Source organism: Vulpes vulpes, chromosome 3 (genome assembly GCF_048418805.1).
Source record: "Vulpes vulpes isolate BD-2025 chromosome 3, VulVul3, whole genome shotgun sequence".
Lineage (NCBI taxonomy): Eukaryota > Metazoa > Chordata > Mammalia > Carnivora > Canidae > Vulpes > Vulpes vulpes.
This window is the reverse complement of record NC_132782.1, coordinates 109198502-109218261: the sequence shown is the minus strand read 5'-3', so window position 1 is coordinate 109218261 and position 19760 is coordinate 109198502. Positions and strand designations below refer to the sequence as shown.

Below are 19760 nucleotides of genomic sequence, written 5' to 3'. Positions count from 1 at the left end.
GATTACTGTGATGACTGAAGTCAGCTGGATCGATTGTGTCCACCTCGGTGAAATCCCGACCACGGAGCACATGCCTTGAGACCAGGCTGGGTGATGGGAGAGTGGATCGGGATTTCAATATAAAGTTTAAAAATGAAGAGGATGGATGTAGCACTCTGTGATTGCTTATCTCGAAAGGGCAGCTGTATTTGACCTTGGATTACCCGTACAAAGGTATTGGTTTTCTATGGGCTTTTGGCCACTGTGAGCCATGATTCATCTAAAGAATTGAGTCACAAAAAGGTAGATGTAGGTCTCCCTCCCAGTCACTTCCCCTATTTCACTTCATTGAGTCCATTACAGTTAAGAGAATGACCTTTAGCCGAATTTTTGGATGGACTTCTTTCCAATTCCTGTCCTGCAATTTGGATACAATAGCATCTGAAAAAAAGTAAGATTGTCAGAACCTGTGATAACTGGGGTCCCTGACACAGGCTGCTTTCCTTTTGTTGGCCACCATCCTAGACTTTGGGTTGGGTTTGGGATGATGTGCCCCAAACCTGAATGTACAAAGCCTGCATTTGGGTGACTACCTAGTATCCTGAAGGAATGTAATGTAGGTCTGAAGCATCCTTGCGACCACTCAGAGCCCCTCAAAGCAGCAAATATTCAAATATTAGTGCCCTTCGTGGCTCTAACACTGCCCGTATCCACCCAGAGGACCGGCTTCGACTAGACTCAGAGCAATGGCTCCTCGAGAACAGTGACCTTTGGCTCTGCAATGTTTTGTATAATTTACACATCTGCCAGATTCAAATGCACTGCACTTCAGTGAACTGGAACAGAAGAGTCCAGATTTAAGTCCCCAAGCAAAGGATTTTCAGCCTAGAAATGTTCCACTTCAAAGACTTTATCTCGTACATCTGTTTACCTTCGCCTCCCTCTTTGGTTGCAATTCACTTTCCTTCTCTCTTCTCCTTTCCCCATCTGTCTTATCAGATTTCACTCCATCCCTCCCACATTTGGCCTTAATTTTTATCTGTGTCCTTCCCGGGCCCACGGAAGGAATGCAGCTCAGCTTTGATGGAACCTTTGGGGGATTTTGATCTTCAGATAGGATCAGAACTTGATTATGTGCTAAAAACTGCACTTCCTCAATAAATTAGTTCCCAATCTATTGCATGGAGAGTCTACCAAGGAGAGCTCCCCCAAAGCAGGAAATGATGGGACAGCCTTTGTAGGAGAAACCCCACCTCTGCACCATGGGAGAAAGACGAGGTTCGAATATTTGGCTCTGGATCAATTTCATAGGGAAAGTTCTGGGCTGCCATCATCCATACATGAACAACTCAAGACATCAGCAACAATAAGCCACTCCAGGCACTGACTGTGTGCCAGGCACTGTGCAAAACACTTTGCATCTCCTCAGATCCTCATAAAAATGTTACAGCATTCTCTTCATTATAGAAATGATGAAACTAAGGCTTTCCTGAGAGTTTATCTCATCCCTCATATCCCAGAACTAGAATGTGAAAAATAGGTTTATTATATAAATGTCTTTTTTCTAACCTCAAAGCCCATATTTGGCATTACCTTGCTGTGCAGCTTCCTCCATAGGACTAGACTACGACACGCCTGCCATGTCTTCTATGCTTGAGCTCTAGAATATAGTGATAATTAATAAAAATATCTTTGCACGTAATATTACCTGCCACATGCCAAACTCAATGTTGGGACCATTGCAAATGTTTACAGAGATTATAACTTCGGAGGATAAGGGTCATTTTCTTCATCTTGCAGGTAAATTAGAAATCTAGTGATATTAGGTTGCTCAAGGTTGCTAACTTCAAAAGTTAAAGAGCTGGATCCGAAGCCAAATCTCTGTGATTCCAAAGCTCATTCCATTATATTACAAGTTACCTCCCACACATGCTTTAGTTAATCCAATATCTTGGATTAATTGTTCTTAACTGGAAATAACTTTACACCCCAGGGGAACTGAGCAACTTCTGGAGACATTTGCTTTTGTCACATCTTCGGGGACCTGGGGTTATTCATTGCTGGCAAAACAACCCACAATGCACAGGACAGCCCCCACCACAAAGAATAATCTGGCTGAAAATGTTGATGATGCTGAGTTTGAGAACCCTTGTCCCACATGCACCAAATATCTTAATATTTCTCGTACCCTATCAGTGGTTCCTGCTAAAGATGCATAAGCATCTGTAGTTATCAGTGGCAACCCAAAGAACTTAAAGATAGTCATTCATCCAAGTATTTTCTCTTCTGGGCATTACTCTGCCATTTTTGACTCCAGGAGAGAAGAGCACAAAGCTTGATTTTATGCGGCAGATTTGTGTCGGGGGTCTGCAAGACCACCCTCAGTCTCTGTGTTTGCTTAGATGCGCCCATGGGACTCAGAAAGGCTGTTATAGTCACGGTTCTGATTTATTACAAAACGATACTGATTAAAAATCAGCAAAGGGGAAGAGGACATAAGGTGGAATCCAGAAGAAACCAGGCGAAAGCCTCTGGGTGTGCCCTCCAGGTGGAAGTATACAATGTGCTAAACTTCAGCAGTCATGGTGTCTGACAACACACACAGAGTGCCGCCAGCTGGGTATCAGTCCACTTCCTAGGAGACCAGGCACACAAACTTGGAAGCCCCGTAGAACTGACCTCAGCTACCCAAACCTTAGCCCAAAGAGCAAAAGTAAGCATCCGCCATAAATCACCTTGCTACATTGCTCCCATAAACTATCTTATCAAACTGGCACTGTATGGCCCAAGGCCTCAGGCATCCAGAAATGGTTTTATCAGGATAGAATATTCCAAGGGCTTAGAACTCACCTGCCAGGAGCTGTCCAAGGGCCAGTCCTGAAGACAAACATTCTGGGAGGAATGAGGATTGAGCAGCCCAGGTCTGCTGAGTTAACACTTTCCTGCACAATGGAAGAAGGAGGAGGAGGAGGAGGGGAGGAAGAAGAAGCAGAAGGAGAAGATTGCAATCTCAGAATATCAGAATATATATATATATATATATATATATATATTCATGGTCATGATGGTAGTGGTAGGGGAGGATGGTATAAAATAAGACATACCGCTGTGTTTGTTGGTTCTAGAAGAAAAGAAAATGATGATCTTTTCTTCTGCATTTAGTTATGCTGCATTTAGTTATGAAAGAGGGAAAATGTGTGCATTTTTTTCACTTAGAACAAGGGTCTGCAATTTTTCGTAAAGCGCCAGTTAGTGAATAGCGAGCTGTGTGGGCCTACAGTCAGTCTCCCCCCACCACTCACCCCTGCTGCTGTAATACAGGAGTCGTCACAGACAACATGTATCCCTTGTGCGCATGGCTATGTCCCAATAAAGCTTTAAGGACACAGACCTTTAAATTTCATATAATTTTCGTAGGTCATGAAATAGGTGTCCTTTCCCCACCCCCAACTGTGTAAAAAGTGAAAGCCTACCCCTCCTTTGCTGACCCTGGCTTAGGGAGTCCAGATTTGCTGAACACAAAGCCACCAGCTTACACCCTGGGGAGGTGTTGTAGCACTGGACTGCACAATCCTGCATGAACCTGTGAGACAAGCTGCTTGTCATTCTGCAGCATCATGTTCATCAAGGAAGGGCCAAAGAGAGAGGCCCCTTATAAAGTCACATATACCACTGGCTTCTGCTAATTCATCCTTTAGCTCAGAGTTGCAATGCTAAAGGCCTGTAAAGTGCCAGGCACTGAGGTAAGCACTTGGGGGGATCACCTCTTCCCTCTAGAATTCATTAGAGCACCGAGGGATACAGACAGATAAACTTAGTGTATAATAAATGATGATACCTGCCGACCAGAACACTAAAAAAATAACAATCCTCCCTGTATTAAGAGAGGGGGTTATTAATTGGATTTTGAAGGATAAATAAGAGTTCTCCTGGGAAGAAAATGAAGAAAGAGCTTTGTAGCGGTGAGTAAGGAGGAGTTTGGTAGTGTCCAAAGGAGTTTCTCAGCCTTATCTTCAGAATCCATTGAGAAGTGCTAAAAAAAAGAAAAGAAAAAAAAAGAAAAAAAAACCACAAAGACAAACAAGAACAACAACAACAAAAAAGAAAACCAGGTGCTTGATCTTCACTGGATGTAGAAATTTCTCAGGCAAAATCAGGTTTCTCCCAAAGGCTGAGAAATACTGATCTGTTGAGATCAGAGGGTTCCTTCTAGAGAAAAGTTGCAAGAGACCTGATGATGGATTCTGATAAAGGAATGTGGAATCTGGAATCCATCCTTTGAGTGTCAGGCAACCATTGAAAGCTTTGATAAAAATATATTTAAAAAATAAAACAGACAGTAATGAATTAGCACACATATCTACACTTGAAACAAATAATAGTCTTACCATGAAGATTATTACAAATATGTGAACACAATCCTAAAAGATCGAAAGAGGTAAAACCAAATCAGCAACTTCTTACCTATCCCAGAGATTGGGCTCCTGACGGACCCCAGGATTGCTAAACCGGTTTCTCAACACCAAGGCTATTATAAAGCTTGTTTCCTGGTTTTGTCCCAATCTCTTCCTATGAAAAAAAATCACCAGAAACTTCAAAAATGACATGATTTCATTTTTTTTATTTTTAAAATATTCTAAATATTTTAACTTGTGTCGCCATCCTATTATAAACCATTTAGTTTTGACGGTCTTGTGCTTCCCACTTTTAGCGCTTTTCAGAATTTATAGTTCAGTGTTATTAGCCCAACCAATTAAGTTGTGTGTAAATAAAGACAAATTGGCCAAATATTGTTTAATACCCTGTATGTTAATTATATGTAGATACTCATTCTCCAAGTATCCGATGAAGCTCTCTTTTAAAAATGTAGTGTGAAGAACCAACACACAAATAGCAAAATCCTACTTAAATTACTGCATTGGTGACAGTTAATGCATTCCTAGAACTTCTATGAACCTGTTACAACCCATTACAGTCGAAATATTGGTTTATGAAAAATTAATAAAGCCACTGGAAAATGGAAGCCAGCATCTGCATTAGCTCTTTACACCCAAAGAATCAACCAGAATTAATTATGCTGTATGCTACATTCTAATGAGTTTTTCATTAAACAGTATACCATTATGGAAACTAAACAAGGATTATTCAGAGAATAATGCCAAAGGCTGGTTTTTTGTTTTGCTTTGTTTTTTTGTTTTATTTTATTTTTTTATTTTTTGGAGGAGATTAAATTAGTTAATGGGTTATACATTTAAACCCGACACAAAGGTTAATCAATGTACACTTATCATTGTATTGAACCCAGTATTATTTAAAAAACATAAACACCCCAATATCACTGCTATTTCCTCTGGGAGAAAAGATGGATCTGTTTGTGCCTTTCTAGTGTTTGTTTGATATACACATGATATTGTAAAACCTGAAACTTTCCGCATTAATTCCCTGTCATTTTTGAAAACCATTTCCAGCAGCTGAAATATTCTATTTGCTTTCAGCCCACGGGTGTGTGTGTGTGTGTGTGTGTGTGTGTGTGTGTGTGTTGGGAAATTTATTTAATCAATTGTATTTGATTACTCTTTGGGAGAGTGAAAGTCGGAGTATATTTTCTGCTCTTACCAAAAGAGTGGGGTCAGGAGTTTAAACCTAATCTGGGATATGGAAGAGGACTCAAGATATAACTCTGCCTCCATTCCACGAGTACTTCCAGTCCCTCCTAAAATACAGCTCTGTAGTAGCAAGTGAAATAGAAGAGGGAGCCCAAGGGAGGACTGTCTAAAGGAATTTTTGGACTCCTGCAGTATCTGAGGTTTTTGTCCCTAGGAAGAACAGAGAAAGAGAGAGAAAGGCATTCTAGTTCTTTGCAGAGACTTGTAAACCTCACAGATTTAAGCTAAAGCACAATTTCTGAGTTTTTTTCTCATCATCATACTTTGCAAACTAAAATGCCTTCATGAGCTGCGAGATACATGTACAGTTGGAGGGGACAATCTCAGTTGCAGAGAAGAATGCTCTCACCCTATCACCCTCTGTGGCCCAGCCACAGGGGAATATAGGTCCAGACTCATGTGGCCTAATCCCTTGATTTCTCAAGAGAAGCCAGACATCTGTCTTGTGACATTAAGCCTCCCCAATTTAAATGCTGGCGATTAATTCCCAGTCTTAAAATGTTCTTCATTTAATCTGTTATGTTTAGCGTTATGTCTGTGGCCAAACCCAACAGTTCAGCAGCCATCAATCTGCTCTCCTGTTCTTCAAGGAACAGTGGAACAAAATTAGTCCCCAAAGTGCTGTATTTTGAGATTCAAAAATTAATAATAGTTATTAACCCATTATTATTATTATTGAGATCATGTATTACCTACAAATTATCAACCCCTTCCAAGTAACAGATCTCATCCCTACAACAATTATCGATGAAGCAGATTTTTGGAGGGGTCCCGATTTTACCGATGTGAAAGCCAAGTCTGGGACATTAAATGACTTGCTGAAAGTCAGAGAAACTTACGATCAGTGAGGCCAGAACACACAACTAAGTGTAAAAATTCCCCAAACTCATGTTTTTTTCAGCTATGCTGTCAAACCTTAAGAGCTCCCCATTTCTCCTTTCTCTGTATTTCCTCCCTGTCTGTCTTACTGTGATCTTGCAAGTGGGATTTTCTTATCTATAGAAGATACATCTAGCCCAGAGGATTCCTTGGTGGGATTTCAAACCCTATTACAGATTCTTAAACCTGATCATGAGGTTCTAGCCAACATCCTTAGCCTGGAAGAGTCAGGTGCTTCCAGGCTGAAGGCAAATGAGGAACTGTTTGATGTGACTTAGTGCAAATGGGGTTGGTTGATGGATATTTGTCTTTCCACGGTTGGAGAGGATGTTTAAACACCTCAAGACCAAGTATCACCATTAATAAGCAGATGTATCTCCATGAGTGAGTCTGAGCTTTGGAGTCACACCAGACTGGTTCAGATTTCAGTTGTCTTCTATTTTTCTCTCTCTGGGTCTTATTTTCCTTTTGGGTTTGATAAGGGAAAAAAATCATAATGTGTGCACAGTGTACCTGGTTCAGTACCTGAAACTCAGTGGCATCTTAATGGTCACTTTCATCAATATTAGCTGTAGCTTGATGTTGTTTATGAAGTACCTAACATTTTACTATCATTAGCAGCATGGTCATCCCCTGGAGCAGATTGGAAATGCAGATTCTCATGCCCCACCCCAGACCTACTAAATGAGAATATTCATTTTAGAAGGCTCCCCAAGTAATTCAGTGCCTATTAGAATTTTAGAAGCAAAAGCTCTAGGATAGCCTTACCTAACAGTTCCAACCCTGAAGGAGATAAAACATATTTCTGTTGTTTTTGTTGTAGTTAAATTGTTAGCCTTCCACAAATACGTTATGGACAATTTTTTCTAGTTGTTTTATTATCTCGAACAACAATGAATTAGAAAGAAATTTTTGTCAGGCATTCAAAAAACAGGTCTTTAAATTTTTTTTTGGTTATTTTTAACAAAAATGAAATAAAGTTAAATTGTAGCAAGTATTGATAAAATGATGCTCTCTGAAATAACTTGTGACAGCTTCCCGGGGAAGGGCTAATGCTGTCCTGACAATCACTCTTGGTATCTTCCAAACAGAAAGTGAGCGTTAGAACAGAGGTCAGCAAACTTTTTCTGTAAAGGTCCAAATAGTGAATATTTTAGCCTTTGCGGGCAATAAGGTCTCTGTTGTAACTACTCAGTTCTGTGTATACAGAGTATTGTATGTACAACATACAATACATGTTGTATTATGACTACAACAGTCATAAATAATAGGTAAATGAACAAGCGTGGCCCTGATCCAATAACTCTTTATAGATACTGAAATTTAAATTTTATGTGATTCTTCATGTTGTGACCAAATATTAGTCTTCTCTTGATTGTTTGCAACCATATAAAATTGTAAAAAAAAAAAAAAAAATTTTTTTTAAAAGAAGTAGACTGGATTTGGCCAAAAGACAATAGTTTGCCTACAACTGATTTGGAAGACTAGCCTTCAGGTCGTAGGTCCCAGGGATCTGTCTGATTTGATTTGCATTCAGCACCATAAAATTTCTATCTGGGTGACCTCGGGCAAGATTCTAAAACTCTCCGTGTCTCAGAATCCTCATCTATTAAATAGATGTAATGATAGTACCTGTCTTACAAGGTTAAGAGTAGGGGATAATCCAAATTAAACATTGAATGGGTTTGCTTGGCGCTTTTAGGGTAATTAGTAAATGGTATTTGGAATTGCTACGGCTAATGTATTTAGTATCATATTGAGTTAAATATTTTCTGTAAAGATCACTATTAGCTGACATTTTGGAGGCAGGGGGATAAGAGCAGTTCAAGTAAGTCATTATGTTTTCTAAACAACAAAAAGGAAGAACCTTGTATAGAGATTCTCTGTAGTATTCCTGCAACTTTTTTTTATATAGTCTGAAATTACATCAAAAAGAAAAGTGAAAAGGAAAAAAAACCCACAAAATCACGTATTTCTTTTTAACTGTTATGAAAATTGGAACTTGCATAATAAATTGGAGTGAGAGATTATTTACACTATATACAGATTCACTTCAGGGCTCCCTTAAATATGGAAATCCCCTGGCACCATTAAAACATGATTCGCTTTATAAGAATTAAATATACATACAACATTTTTCTGCAACATCTGTGCCTAAATGGAACTACCTCTGTATTTAAAGCTCGACCATAACCCTTCAGAGAGGCTCATCTTTCAGGCATGTATAAAAGCATTAAGGATTAGCTGTGAAAATATTCTTACATGTATTATTAGCTCAGTTCTAGTCTATGTTAAAAAATGTGTACCTGCAAAAAAATATCCGTAGCCCATCAGGGCATTGGATAAATCTGTTGATTGGAAGCAGTAATCTCTATGGGCAGGGACACATATGGCAACCTCCCAGACCTCGACCTCTAACAGACGCTTGGTGCTTATATGGCCCTCACGTAGTACAGTGCCTCACTGATCCTCACGGCAGAGCTCATTATGAGGCAGGCAGGCGGCTATATTAGTCTGCCAAGGCTGCCATGACAAAGCATCACAGACTGGGTGGCTTGTGCAACAGAAATGCATTTTCTCACAGTTCTGGAGGCTAGGAGTCCAAGATCAAGGGATCTGCAGGGTGGGTTTCTTCAAAGGCCTCTCTCCTTGACTTGTAAACAGCTGTCTTCTCCCTCAGTCTGCACATGGTCTTCCTTCTGCGTCTCTGTTGTAATTTACTCTTCTCATAAGGACATCAGACACATGGAATTAGGGTTTACCCTCATGGCCTAACTTTAACCTAATTACCTCTTTAAAAATCTCATCTCCAAAGACAGTCACATCCTAAGGTGCTAGGAGCTAGGATGTCAGCATGGGAATTTGGATCCTACACACTTCAGTCCATAACAGTAGGGCAGGAATGGGTGTGCCATTTTGAATGGGAAACCAAGAGTGGCCTCACTAGGATTGTGCTGTTGGTGATCTTCTGTACCTTCTTTACCAGCCCACTTCCAGAGAGTTTGACAGGATAGTTAGGACCAGGAGTTACTCTTTGTATTTGAAACGCTATGGAGGAAGGGCAAAATTGGTAAAAACATACAAAACAGCAAAAATAAAAAATAGGTCAGTTCTACCTCTTTGCACACAGAAGTACTCAAATCAGGTATATTCAGCCATTTTTACTTTTTTTCCTAAACATGTTGAGATGCCCTTGGGCCTGGATTACTCAAAGTGCACCTGTAGCAGGACAGTCACCTGGGCTGCTGATCAGAAATGCAGATTTCTGACCCACTGAATCACACTCTTTAAGGGTGGGGCCTTTGAAGGCATCCCATTTAAGTTCTCCCCAGTTGATTCTTAAAGTCTCACAGGCTTTGAAAACCTCCAATTTTAGGAAGGCAAGAATGCACAGCACTGAGTTCTGGGGGACTGGCTCTCCTCCAATGTTCCTCAAAGTATGGTTGCCTGAAAACACGAGAGAGCTTGTTGAGAATGCAGGTTCAAGGCACCTGGGTGGCTCAGTAGTTGAGTGTCTGCCTTTGGCTCAGGTCGTGATCCTGGGATCCTGGGATCGAGTCCCGTAGCAGGCACCCCATGAGGAGCCTGCTTCTCCCTCTGCCTATGTCTCTGCCTCTGTGTGTCTCTCATGAATAAATAAATAAATAAATAAATAAATAAATAAACTTAAGAAAGAAGAAAGAAAGAAAGAAAGAAAGAAAGAAAGAAAGAAAGAAAGAAAGAAAGAAAGGGCATGTTCTCAGCTCCATCCCAAAGCAATGGAATCAGCCAGAAACTTTGGGAGTAGGACCTAGCATTCTGTGTTTAACAAATCCCCTAAGTGATTCTGATGATGCAGATGATTATAATAACCCATGGGGGTCTGAGGACACTGAAGACACTGTGTGCTTGCCACCTCTTTCTGAATGTACCACTCCCATGAAAAAGATGTTTCCAGGTTTCTCTTAGAGTGAAGTATCCCTTTGGCAGCAGCTCTGAGCTTATTCTTTCAGTTATGACCAAAATTTTCCTATTTTTATTCTAATCTAATAATATATTTTAAAAATCATTCTGTAACAATGGAAGAGTCATTGGTAGGAGTCATTGGTGAAGTGAGTGATGTAGTAGGAGCCTAGATAGCTTAGTTTCTCACCTGAAATTTGCCTCTAATTGATAATAAGGCTTTTCACAAACCACATCCCTCTTCTGTGGTTCCCATCTCTAAAGAGGGACTATCTGACTGTACTTACTAGGGAGGAACAAATGCAGGAGGGAAATACTGAATATTGAATAAAAGTGTCTTTTTTTTGTATAAAATGGATTATTTTTAGTAGTGATTACTATTAAGTATTCTTAGTTATGACTGCAATCAATAACAGAAATAGGGAATCAACATTCTGGCACTCATAATAATCATGTTGAATAAAAATTGTGCCAAAATTACTATTAAATTTTATTAATCTCAGCAAGCAAAGTAAATAACCATAGTGTCTCAGGCTTGGGGGGTCGATTGAGACACGTTCCTTTGTTCCCCTTTGTGTGTATGTATTTGTTCCTGAACATGCGGGTAAAATAAGACAGTGTCATTCTTTTGAAGGGCACAGGGGGCTCAGCGGGTGTGCCCCAGAACCCACACAGCACCTGGCCCCGGGAGAGCCCAGTACACACTTGGGGGAATGTATGGCAGCCCTCGTAGGCCACCTGTTCTTAGCTGAGCAGTAGCGACAGAGAATCTCTGCAACGGCCTCCTGCATCACTCACCATTTCCCAGTGGGATTTGTCCTCTCAGCCCCCTTTCCAGAGTCACTAGGCTACGTGGCACTGGAAAAGCTGGACCCCAGCAAAGGGCTGTGTTTGCAAGGGACTCTGCATCAGCACAAGCAGTCCCTTGCTTGCGGAGGTTCAGACGGCACACGGCGCACTCAGAACCTTACACAGCAGGTGTTCCCGAATCCCTGTTGGCCCTCAGAAAATTAATAAAGTGTTGTTGTTTTTCTTTGTGCCTTTAATTTTTTTTTCATTGCAGTAGAGATAAGGGCATTCTTCTCCAAGTGTTCTAACTCATCTTCATCTTGGAGCCAATGAAGTGAGTCAGCCACTCCCAGTTGCAGTTGGGGTGTTTCTTTGACATTTTTTTTTCCTTTTCCTTTTTTTTTTTTTGAATTCAGAAAATATAGTCATTTACCCAGGGCTGCCCTGGAGCTCTGCCTATTGGATACTAAAATGGAAGGACAGACATTTTTCAAAAGAGCCTTTCTCTTCTTCCTTCCACTCCTCCATTCTAATTTTATTTCTTGCAAGTGCAATAGGGCTGCCGGTCCAAAACCCCGTGGTTCCTCTTGTCAGGTCCCTCCCCTGCCTCTCATGGGTCTCTGGACCCATGGTGATAAAGGAGGACAAAGACGTGACTCCTGACCTCTTGAAGTTCACAGCATCCATAGGAAGACGCTCATTAGACAGAGCACTACAACACAAGTTAGGAAAGCAGAGGAAGGAAGCTGAATTTGGCAGGTGAGGGCAAATAGATCTGGTTTCTAGGAGGAGAAGCCAGAGCTGAGTCGGGAAGGGAATTACTTAGGGGGAGGGGCAGGGCTTCCAGGGAGAAGAATTATCTTCTATAAAGGCAGAGGTGTGAAAACGCACCGTGGTTCCAGTTGGGTTGAGTCCAATTTCCTCACCTAGGAGCTAGCAGCAGCGTACAAAGTTTAGATGCTTCCCCTTCTCTGTCTGTGATGGGAATCACCCCTTTGAGGCTTCTCCCTGCCTCTCAGGGGGCCAGAAATGATTCCCAGAGCTGTGGGGAGTCTCAAGAAGAAAGGCCCGGGTTGCCCCATCTGAACGTGGACCTTGGCTCACCCTCTCTCAGCGGGAGGATTCCGATCCTGCCCGGGAGAGGCCCTGTGGACACCGTGCTGGGATTGGGGATGCTGATGTTGGTGGCATCATTGAGTGAGGGTGACAGACCTTGCAAAAGCTCTGCTTATTCCAAAGTTTTCACTCTGCCACATAGAGCCAGTTCCTGCCAGGCACAGATACGGGCTGCTCAGATTTCATGTTAAGCTGGATGAGTCAACCTTAAAAGAACCAGAGAAGAAGAGGAAACAAGTGAATCCCATAGCTGGGGCTCAAAACTGCACCTGGACTTTAGGCATGAACATCCCCAGCAATAGACAAGGAGCCGAGGGAGGCGCCCTCAAGAAAGATTGGTTGGACAAAACACTATTTTTAGCCAAGGAAACAGAAATGAAGAGGTCTTTAAAAACAATAATTTGATCATCTCCATTAATCCTTTGAGAGTCAGGTATTTTGCTCGGGGCTGGGAATAAATGAGTATGGTTTGGCTCCGACCCAGGGGTGCACATTGTGGCTAAGACCAGTATGTAAATGAAATGTCTCAGTACAGCGTGACAAGGGATCTAGTAGGGAGGGTTTTGTTTTGTTTTGTTTTGTTTTGTTTTATGTAAATGGGCTCCACACCCAGGGTGGCACTCAGCGCGGGGCTTGAACTCACAACTCTGAGATCAAGACCTGAGCCAGGATCAAGAGTTAGAGGCTTAACTCAATGACTGAGCCACCCAGGCACACCAAGCAAGATTTTTTCTTTTTTTTTTAATTGTGATGGGAGTATAGTAGGGAGAGTGATCCATTAACTCCTGGGGGCTGGGGAAAAAAACAACTTTTAAATGACACAGTAGGAATTGCGATGAGGCCTTTTTTTTTTTTTTCTTAATTAAACCCCATGAAATTCCCAGTGTTCAATCCTATTTGACATAAAGAGGTCACTTTCCTACAGTTTAACCTCACAGTAGGAGCAGAAATGGCACAGAGGTTTCATCCCATCCACCAATTCTTTTTTTTTTTAAATTTTTATTATTATTATTTATTCATGATAGTCATACAGAGAGAGAGAGAGAGAGAGGCAGAGACACAGGCAGAGGAGAAGCAGGCTCCATGCACCGGGAGCCCGACGTGGGACTCGATCCCGGGTCTCCAGGATCGCGCCCTGGGCCAAAGGCAGGCACCAAACCGCTGGGCCACCCAGGGATCCCCCCATCCACCAATTCTAATCAAACGGTAGCAACTGCCTAGAAGCTGTGTTAAGAATGATTCTGAGGATTCCACGATGATAGGAAAGGATGCTGTGGAAATTGGTGAATGGTCTGTCCTGGCTAGGGAATGGTGGTGGCTAGTGGTATAAATTGAACACAGTTGCCATCTTTAAATTATAAGGAGGAAAGCACCCCTTCCCCTCCTCCCACAAAAGCCTGGATGTTCGAGTAACTGGATTTTCTAGTAAAATTGCTTTATAAGCCAAGGCTCAGAAGTCTGAGAAGGATAGGGTGTCCCCTCGGTGGCAGACAGGTCGTAGTAGCTGGAGGCAAAGGGTCTATGTTGGGAGGATGGTGCATGAATAGAAAACACAAGGTACTCGTTAGAAAGCTGCATCACAAGGTGCCTTGAAGGACCTTGTAAACACTCCTCATGCTGCTGCTTGTACCTGATTATCTATTTGACTTACTTTTTTAAACAAATACACATGACTTGCCCCCCGCCCCCTAGAAAAATGCATGGAGGTTACGGTATTCTTCTCTGCCTCTTTTTCTTTAATTCAAAGCTTTCTTTTAAGAAAAGGTCACAATGTACTAAGAGAACATACAATAAGTACTTTGCAAATTAAATTAGAGGATTTTTTTAGGTAAAATAAAAAGCAAGTCCTGTGACAGTATAGATTTTGTTTTACAAAGGTCAAAATTATTGCATAAAGAATTTTTTTTTTCACTACCAAGAGGGCATCCAAAGAAGTTATTTCAATACAGTTTCCCAGGATCTACGGCGTAAGAGCATTAGGAAAGCTTCATTATGCCCTGCCAGGATTTAGCTTTCTAGAGGGAATCTGTGTTGTGTCCCAATGGGATTCTCTAAATTGCATTGAGAATGCTGAAAATTGACCCCAAGGTTTTAACTGCACAATGCTGAAATGTCCTTCTGGATATATTTTTGCTACGACTACGCTATATTTCTTTTGAAACCAAGGCACCCCCAGGAAACTTCAGATTTCACTTTAACAGTGGCTTTTAACCAGGGGTGGACACGAGAAACTCATGGCATTTCCTCACAGGTCCCACCCTAGAAGATGCTGATTTGGCAGCTCTCTGTACCTCTTATGGAAACATCCGTTTCTATCTAAGGCCGTAGGGGTGAGCAAAAACATAGGGATGAATGGTCTCTGCAAAGTCAGACTAAGTACTCGTTGATGAAGCAAAGTGGGGGTCAGGGCACGTCCTTCAGGTGGGTGTCACCCCCCATCGGGTGATTTCAGACCCCACACCCCATGGTCTGCTGTTCATATTGTTTGCTGGTTATTACCATACGATAATACCAGTTTCTTGCCAACACCAGAAATACTCACTCACTGAGAAGAAATTAGACCACGTAACGTCCCACCTTATATGTTGGGATAAACTTCTCAAATAAACTAGAAAGAAGAAAGAACCCTCCGTTTAGCAAAGGTTGATCATGACTCAGACCCAACCAGACTCTGAATCCTTTTACAACCAAGAGAAGGCCAGTCAACTCCACTCTTACATCCAGGCTTTTGTGGGGACTCTTCTCCAGCTACAGGCGGAGGAAACCGGGGTAGATGTTACAAGGCCGAGGGGACATTCCTTCAGATGGAACTCCTGTCCCTGGGCTGCCTCTCCTTGTCAGAGAATGGAGGGAGGTGCCTGAGTTGGTGATGGGGGTTGCGGGGGAGGCACTTAGGGATTTTCCTACATCTTTGCTTTTCCTGGAAATAATAATGAGCAAAGTCCAGGAAAACACAGGGAAGAGAGGGTACAAGTGGAATTCTCAGGAAGCTCCTCAGCCCTCCTCATTGGATCCATCTATTCTGGCTCTGCCCCTGAGGGATGGGGAGCAGTGGTCGTGGAGGGGGGCCAGCTCTGGAACCGTGTTTGGTTTTTGAGTTAAGGGAAGTTGGCTATGTCTTAATGGCTCCCATGGCGCACCCTCTCTGTGCAGACCCCCACTCGCTCTGCAACTTTTAACTACACTTCTGTTGACCTTGGGAAAACTCCCGAAGGTTGTCGAACCCCTTAGCAGGCACTGGGGCAGGTGTGCGAGGAGGTGAGCTCACGGCGAGGCAGGCGTCTTCTCACGGGGGAGGCCCTCCAGTGGGTGATGGCAGGGGGACCCCAAGCCACATGGAGGCAAGTGAGCAGGAACCACGGGAGCATGTTTCCATCATCGGTAATGGGCTGACCACTCCCCAGAAGTCTCTCCCATTCTTTTCAAAGTCTGACTGTGAGCTCTGTAGCAGCAGGAGAGAGAGGGCTGACACCCTGAGGATTCCTGACCCTGCTCATCCTTGGAGTGGGCGGTTGTTCAAAACACATCACGGATTGGGGAGATATCTCAGGATTGCGCCGTTCCCTCCCGCTGGAAAATTCCATTGTGCCAGGATCAGCCCGGTGCCCTTTGCTTTAAATCAGGCAGAGGACAGGCGGCTCTGCAGTGCAGGCTTGAGGAGGCGGCCTCTCTGGCCCAAGAGCCGAGAACTTTCGGGAAGAAATAAGAAACGCAGAAGCCCAAGGACTATCTCACCCCAAGGCCAGCGTGGGCCCCAGGGTGGGTCATGCGGAAGGTGGAAGTGGCGCTCATTTCTTCCCTGCTGTATTTCTGTTCTTCCCCTGAAGAACTGACTCAGCCAGTCTGGGGGGAAGGGGGGCGAAGAAGGTTGCTCCCCCCATAGCAGTCAGTGCATGTGCTCACCCTTTACCCACCGATGACTACACGCCAGGCCCTGTGTTGGGCACAGGTCTAGCCACACAGTTCACAACCTTCCTGGAGGTAGGTATGTTCACCCCATTTTCCAGATGTGAATCCCAAGGCACAGAGGGGTATAGTGACTTACCGAGATCACACAGCTAAGTGGCATCGGAGCCAGGCTTGTCATCTAGCTCTCTCTGATATTGCCCAAGCTCCCTTTTGAGTATGCAGTATGCCATGCTGCCACCATCCCCTGGGTCCGGGGGCCAGCCAGACCCCCGCTACGGAAACCCCAGGTGACAAGGAGTGACATATGCTTGGAGGGCTGGAGGGTGGGCTTCCGGTCCCCTTCAGCTAAGACAGGGGGCTTCCACGGGTGTCCCCGCCCTGTGCACGGGGATGTGGCTATGTTGTCATTTCTCTGCCTTTCTCGTTTGCGTCGCCTGATCTCTCAGGTGTCGTGTGCCTGTTCCCAAACCAGATACCATCTATCTCTCTCTCTTTCGTAGGCACCGTGCTGTTGTGCCAGGCAAACCAGGAGGGATCTTCCATGTACAGTGCCCCCAGTTCACTTGTATATACTTCCGCAAGTAAGCCCGCTGTTGTGGCTCTCTTTTTGTTTTGTGACATAAATCTGAGTCCACTCGCCTTCCCTGCCATGTAAGTTCTCCTTCCCTTCCCTCTCTGCTCCACCCTCCCTGCGCCCTCCACAAGGTGAAGTTGGTTCTCATAAGCATGTCTCTGTGTGTTCCCTGTCACCTTAGCATCCAACCCCTTCGCTCATTACGTCTGAACGCTCACTTCTCAGATGTCCCGGTCATCCTATGTTGAGACCCAGTAGGATCGGGTCCAATGGATGGGACCTGAGGCATTGGTGTGTGTGTGGGGTGGGGCACAGGGGTGGGGGGAGGGGGTGGAGGTTGGAGCTAGAGCTCACTGCCTGCCTTCTATCACGGCTTTGCAAATTAACGTGGAAGCAACGGACGTAAAATATGCAGGCCATCCACGTGGCACCCTCACCCAGCAAAAGGTGCTTCATTGTTACGCTTGAGCACCTGTGTTCTCACTGCGGGAAATAACCACTTGTTTGCAAGGCTGTTCTGCCTTTTGCTATGTGATTCCATTCTCAGCAGAGAGGAAAATGAGGGTCTCCCCCCAGCCCCCAATTTAACTGTGTCGGGGGAGGATGACAATAAAAGGCACTTTAATAGATACAAATGTAGCCCTCAAGTGGTAGGGGGAGAAGATCAAAAATAAACATGGAAGATAGATTGTGGTGTTGACATGGAAAGACCAAGGATGTCTCTGCCTGGGATGGATGCTCCAAGGTGGGCAAATGGCCCGCCCTCACCCCAGTTCCCAGGTCCCCAGACCAGGTTGAACAATTACAGTTCTTGTGGATTCCATCATGGTGCCCCCAGCTGGTTTGCCCCTCCTCGGGAACTCGGGAAGACCCCCGTCCACAGCTGAGACCTTCTGTGAAATCCCCATAACTACTAAATTGGTTCTCATTGGGGTCAGTGCTCAAAAGTGGGTGTGGGGGTGGAGAAGGTGGGCTGCTAGAGACCAGCTAGGAAGGGGGGTGATGATTAGGAGGATGAGAGACAGAGGGGAATCCTCCCCGAGTGCCAGGATCAAGCACCTCCATTCCCAAAGGCTCAGAAAAACCAAACTCTGCTGTGGGGCACAGGTTCGAAGCAGTCACCAAAAAACCAAAGATGTAACTGTGACAATCTTGAGGGTTTCTGAAGGTCCCAGGTTATGGGGGCAGCCAGCCGTCCTTCCCAACCAGCATAGCATCTTCAGGAGCAGGTTGGGCATGCATTACATTCAGGGTATGCTCCTATGTCCCCAAAAAGCCAGAATCTAACCATCTGACAAGAAGTGGTTCTTTCTAACCGTATAGAAATTGCCCCCTTTGGGTGGGGTAAATGTGTACGCATGTATCCGATAGAATTAGGGCGCTAGTACTCAGCTTCACATGCTCACCATTGTGTCATGCTCACAATCTGCACCAGGTAGGTATTATAATGTTTGCTTTACAGCAGAGGAATGGGGGCCACTGATGCGGAGTGATAACCCAGGATCGCATGGCCGCCATGTGGCAGATTTGTTCTTTGAACCTGGGAAATTATTCAACTTCTGACTGCTTTTAGGGTTCCTTTGGACCCTGACTATCATCATCATCCCCTTGTCTCTGTCCCCTACCTTCTCTATAAACGTTATTATCCGAAGGAGCATTGGCGATCCAAAACGTAACCACAGTTGAGTTCCAGAGAGTTTTGTTTTATTCAGTAAAACAACATTGTCCTATAGAACTGTGTAAGATGAAATATTCCATATCTGTGCTGTCCAGTACATGGACTCGTGGGACAGAGGCACTGACCTTTTTAATTCAATTTAATTTCGACTACCGTTACTCTTAATTACCCACCTGGGGCACATGGTTACCATATTGGAAAACCTGGCTCTCAATGATCATATGAAAAATAGGCATTTCTAGAAGTGAACAAAACAAATTAATTCCCCCCAAAAAAGGGCTGGTTTGAATGGGTATAGCCATTCTAAGGTGGCTTTGGGAGAAGTGTGTATCATCATATCAAACATGGAAATCTATCGTGAATTCTTCATATTAAAATAGGGGAAGCATACAGTAGAGATAGGGGTTGGCAAGCTATAGCCCGGGAGCCAAATCCAGCCCACAGCCTGTTTTTGTAAGGCTTGTGAGCTAAGATCCCTCGTAGAGTTCTCGAAGGATTGTAGAAACAAACCAACAAACAAAAGACAAACAACATGTGACAGAGATGGAGGTGGCCTGTGAAGCCTAACATATTGTCATTCTCGCTCTTTACAGGAAAAGTGTGTTGCTCTCAGATCTAAAGGGTCCATTGTATTACTGCAAATACAAAACGACAATATCACTTCAGTGGTTATACTTTTCCCCCCAAATTTAAAAGTAAAAATTTATAATAATTATTGAGGCCGTGTAATGTGTGTCCAACACCCTTCCCTTCTAAATTGCATAATCAATCATAGTATCTACACATTTTTCATCCTATTATTTTCACTTACTATCATGTCATGTGTGCTTTATGAAAGTATGTTAATGGCCTCATAATATTCTATCGTTTCGCACTATTATATTTTAAGCTACCCCCCATTGTTGATAGGGATTCTTCAGAAATATTAAAGAAATGTCCCTATACATAGTAGTGTTGAAGAAAGCAATGAATAAGTAGTTAATGGCGCTACCCCATAACAAAACAAAATAAAAAGCTAGTTTCTTACAGTGAGAATCTTCGCTTGCCGATCCCTTCAGCAGCAGTATCCAGACGGACAAGCTCCGTGAGTGTTTATGGACAGCCAGCTCTGAGGCTTCTCCTTCCCCACCTGGGTCAGCAGAGGGACCGTAGATTACTTCCATCTTGAGGCCACAGTGCGTGCTGGGTGTAAAGATTATCCGTTCCTCCCTGAGCCATATTGCTGAGC

General features: G+C 43.6%; 1 protein-coding gene across 50 annotated transcripts in view; it reads left to right on the top strand.

Annotated features, from left to right (window-relative positions):
• Positions 1 to 19760, top strand: part of RBFOX1 (RNA binding fox-1 homolog 1) — a 2027925-nt gene that overhangs the window by 1932364 nt on the left and 75801 nt on the right. For 35 of the 50 annotated variants that reach the window (XR_012000653.1, XR_012000654.1, XR_012000652.1 and 32 more), the window contains one exon: positions 16781 to 16861. The exons of the other annotated variants lie outside the window; for them this stretch is intronic. Coding sequence is in view for 32 of the 35 variants with exons in the window: in XM_072753896.1 (XP_072609997.1) it covers positions 16781 to 16861 (81 nt within the window). In the remaining 3 variants the exon portion in view is untranslated. The remainder of the gene's footprint in view (positions 1 to 16780; positions 16862 to 19760) is intronic. 50 annotated transcript variants of the gene reach the window in all.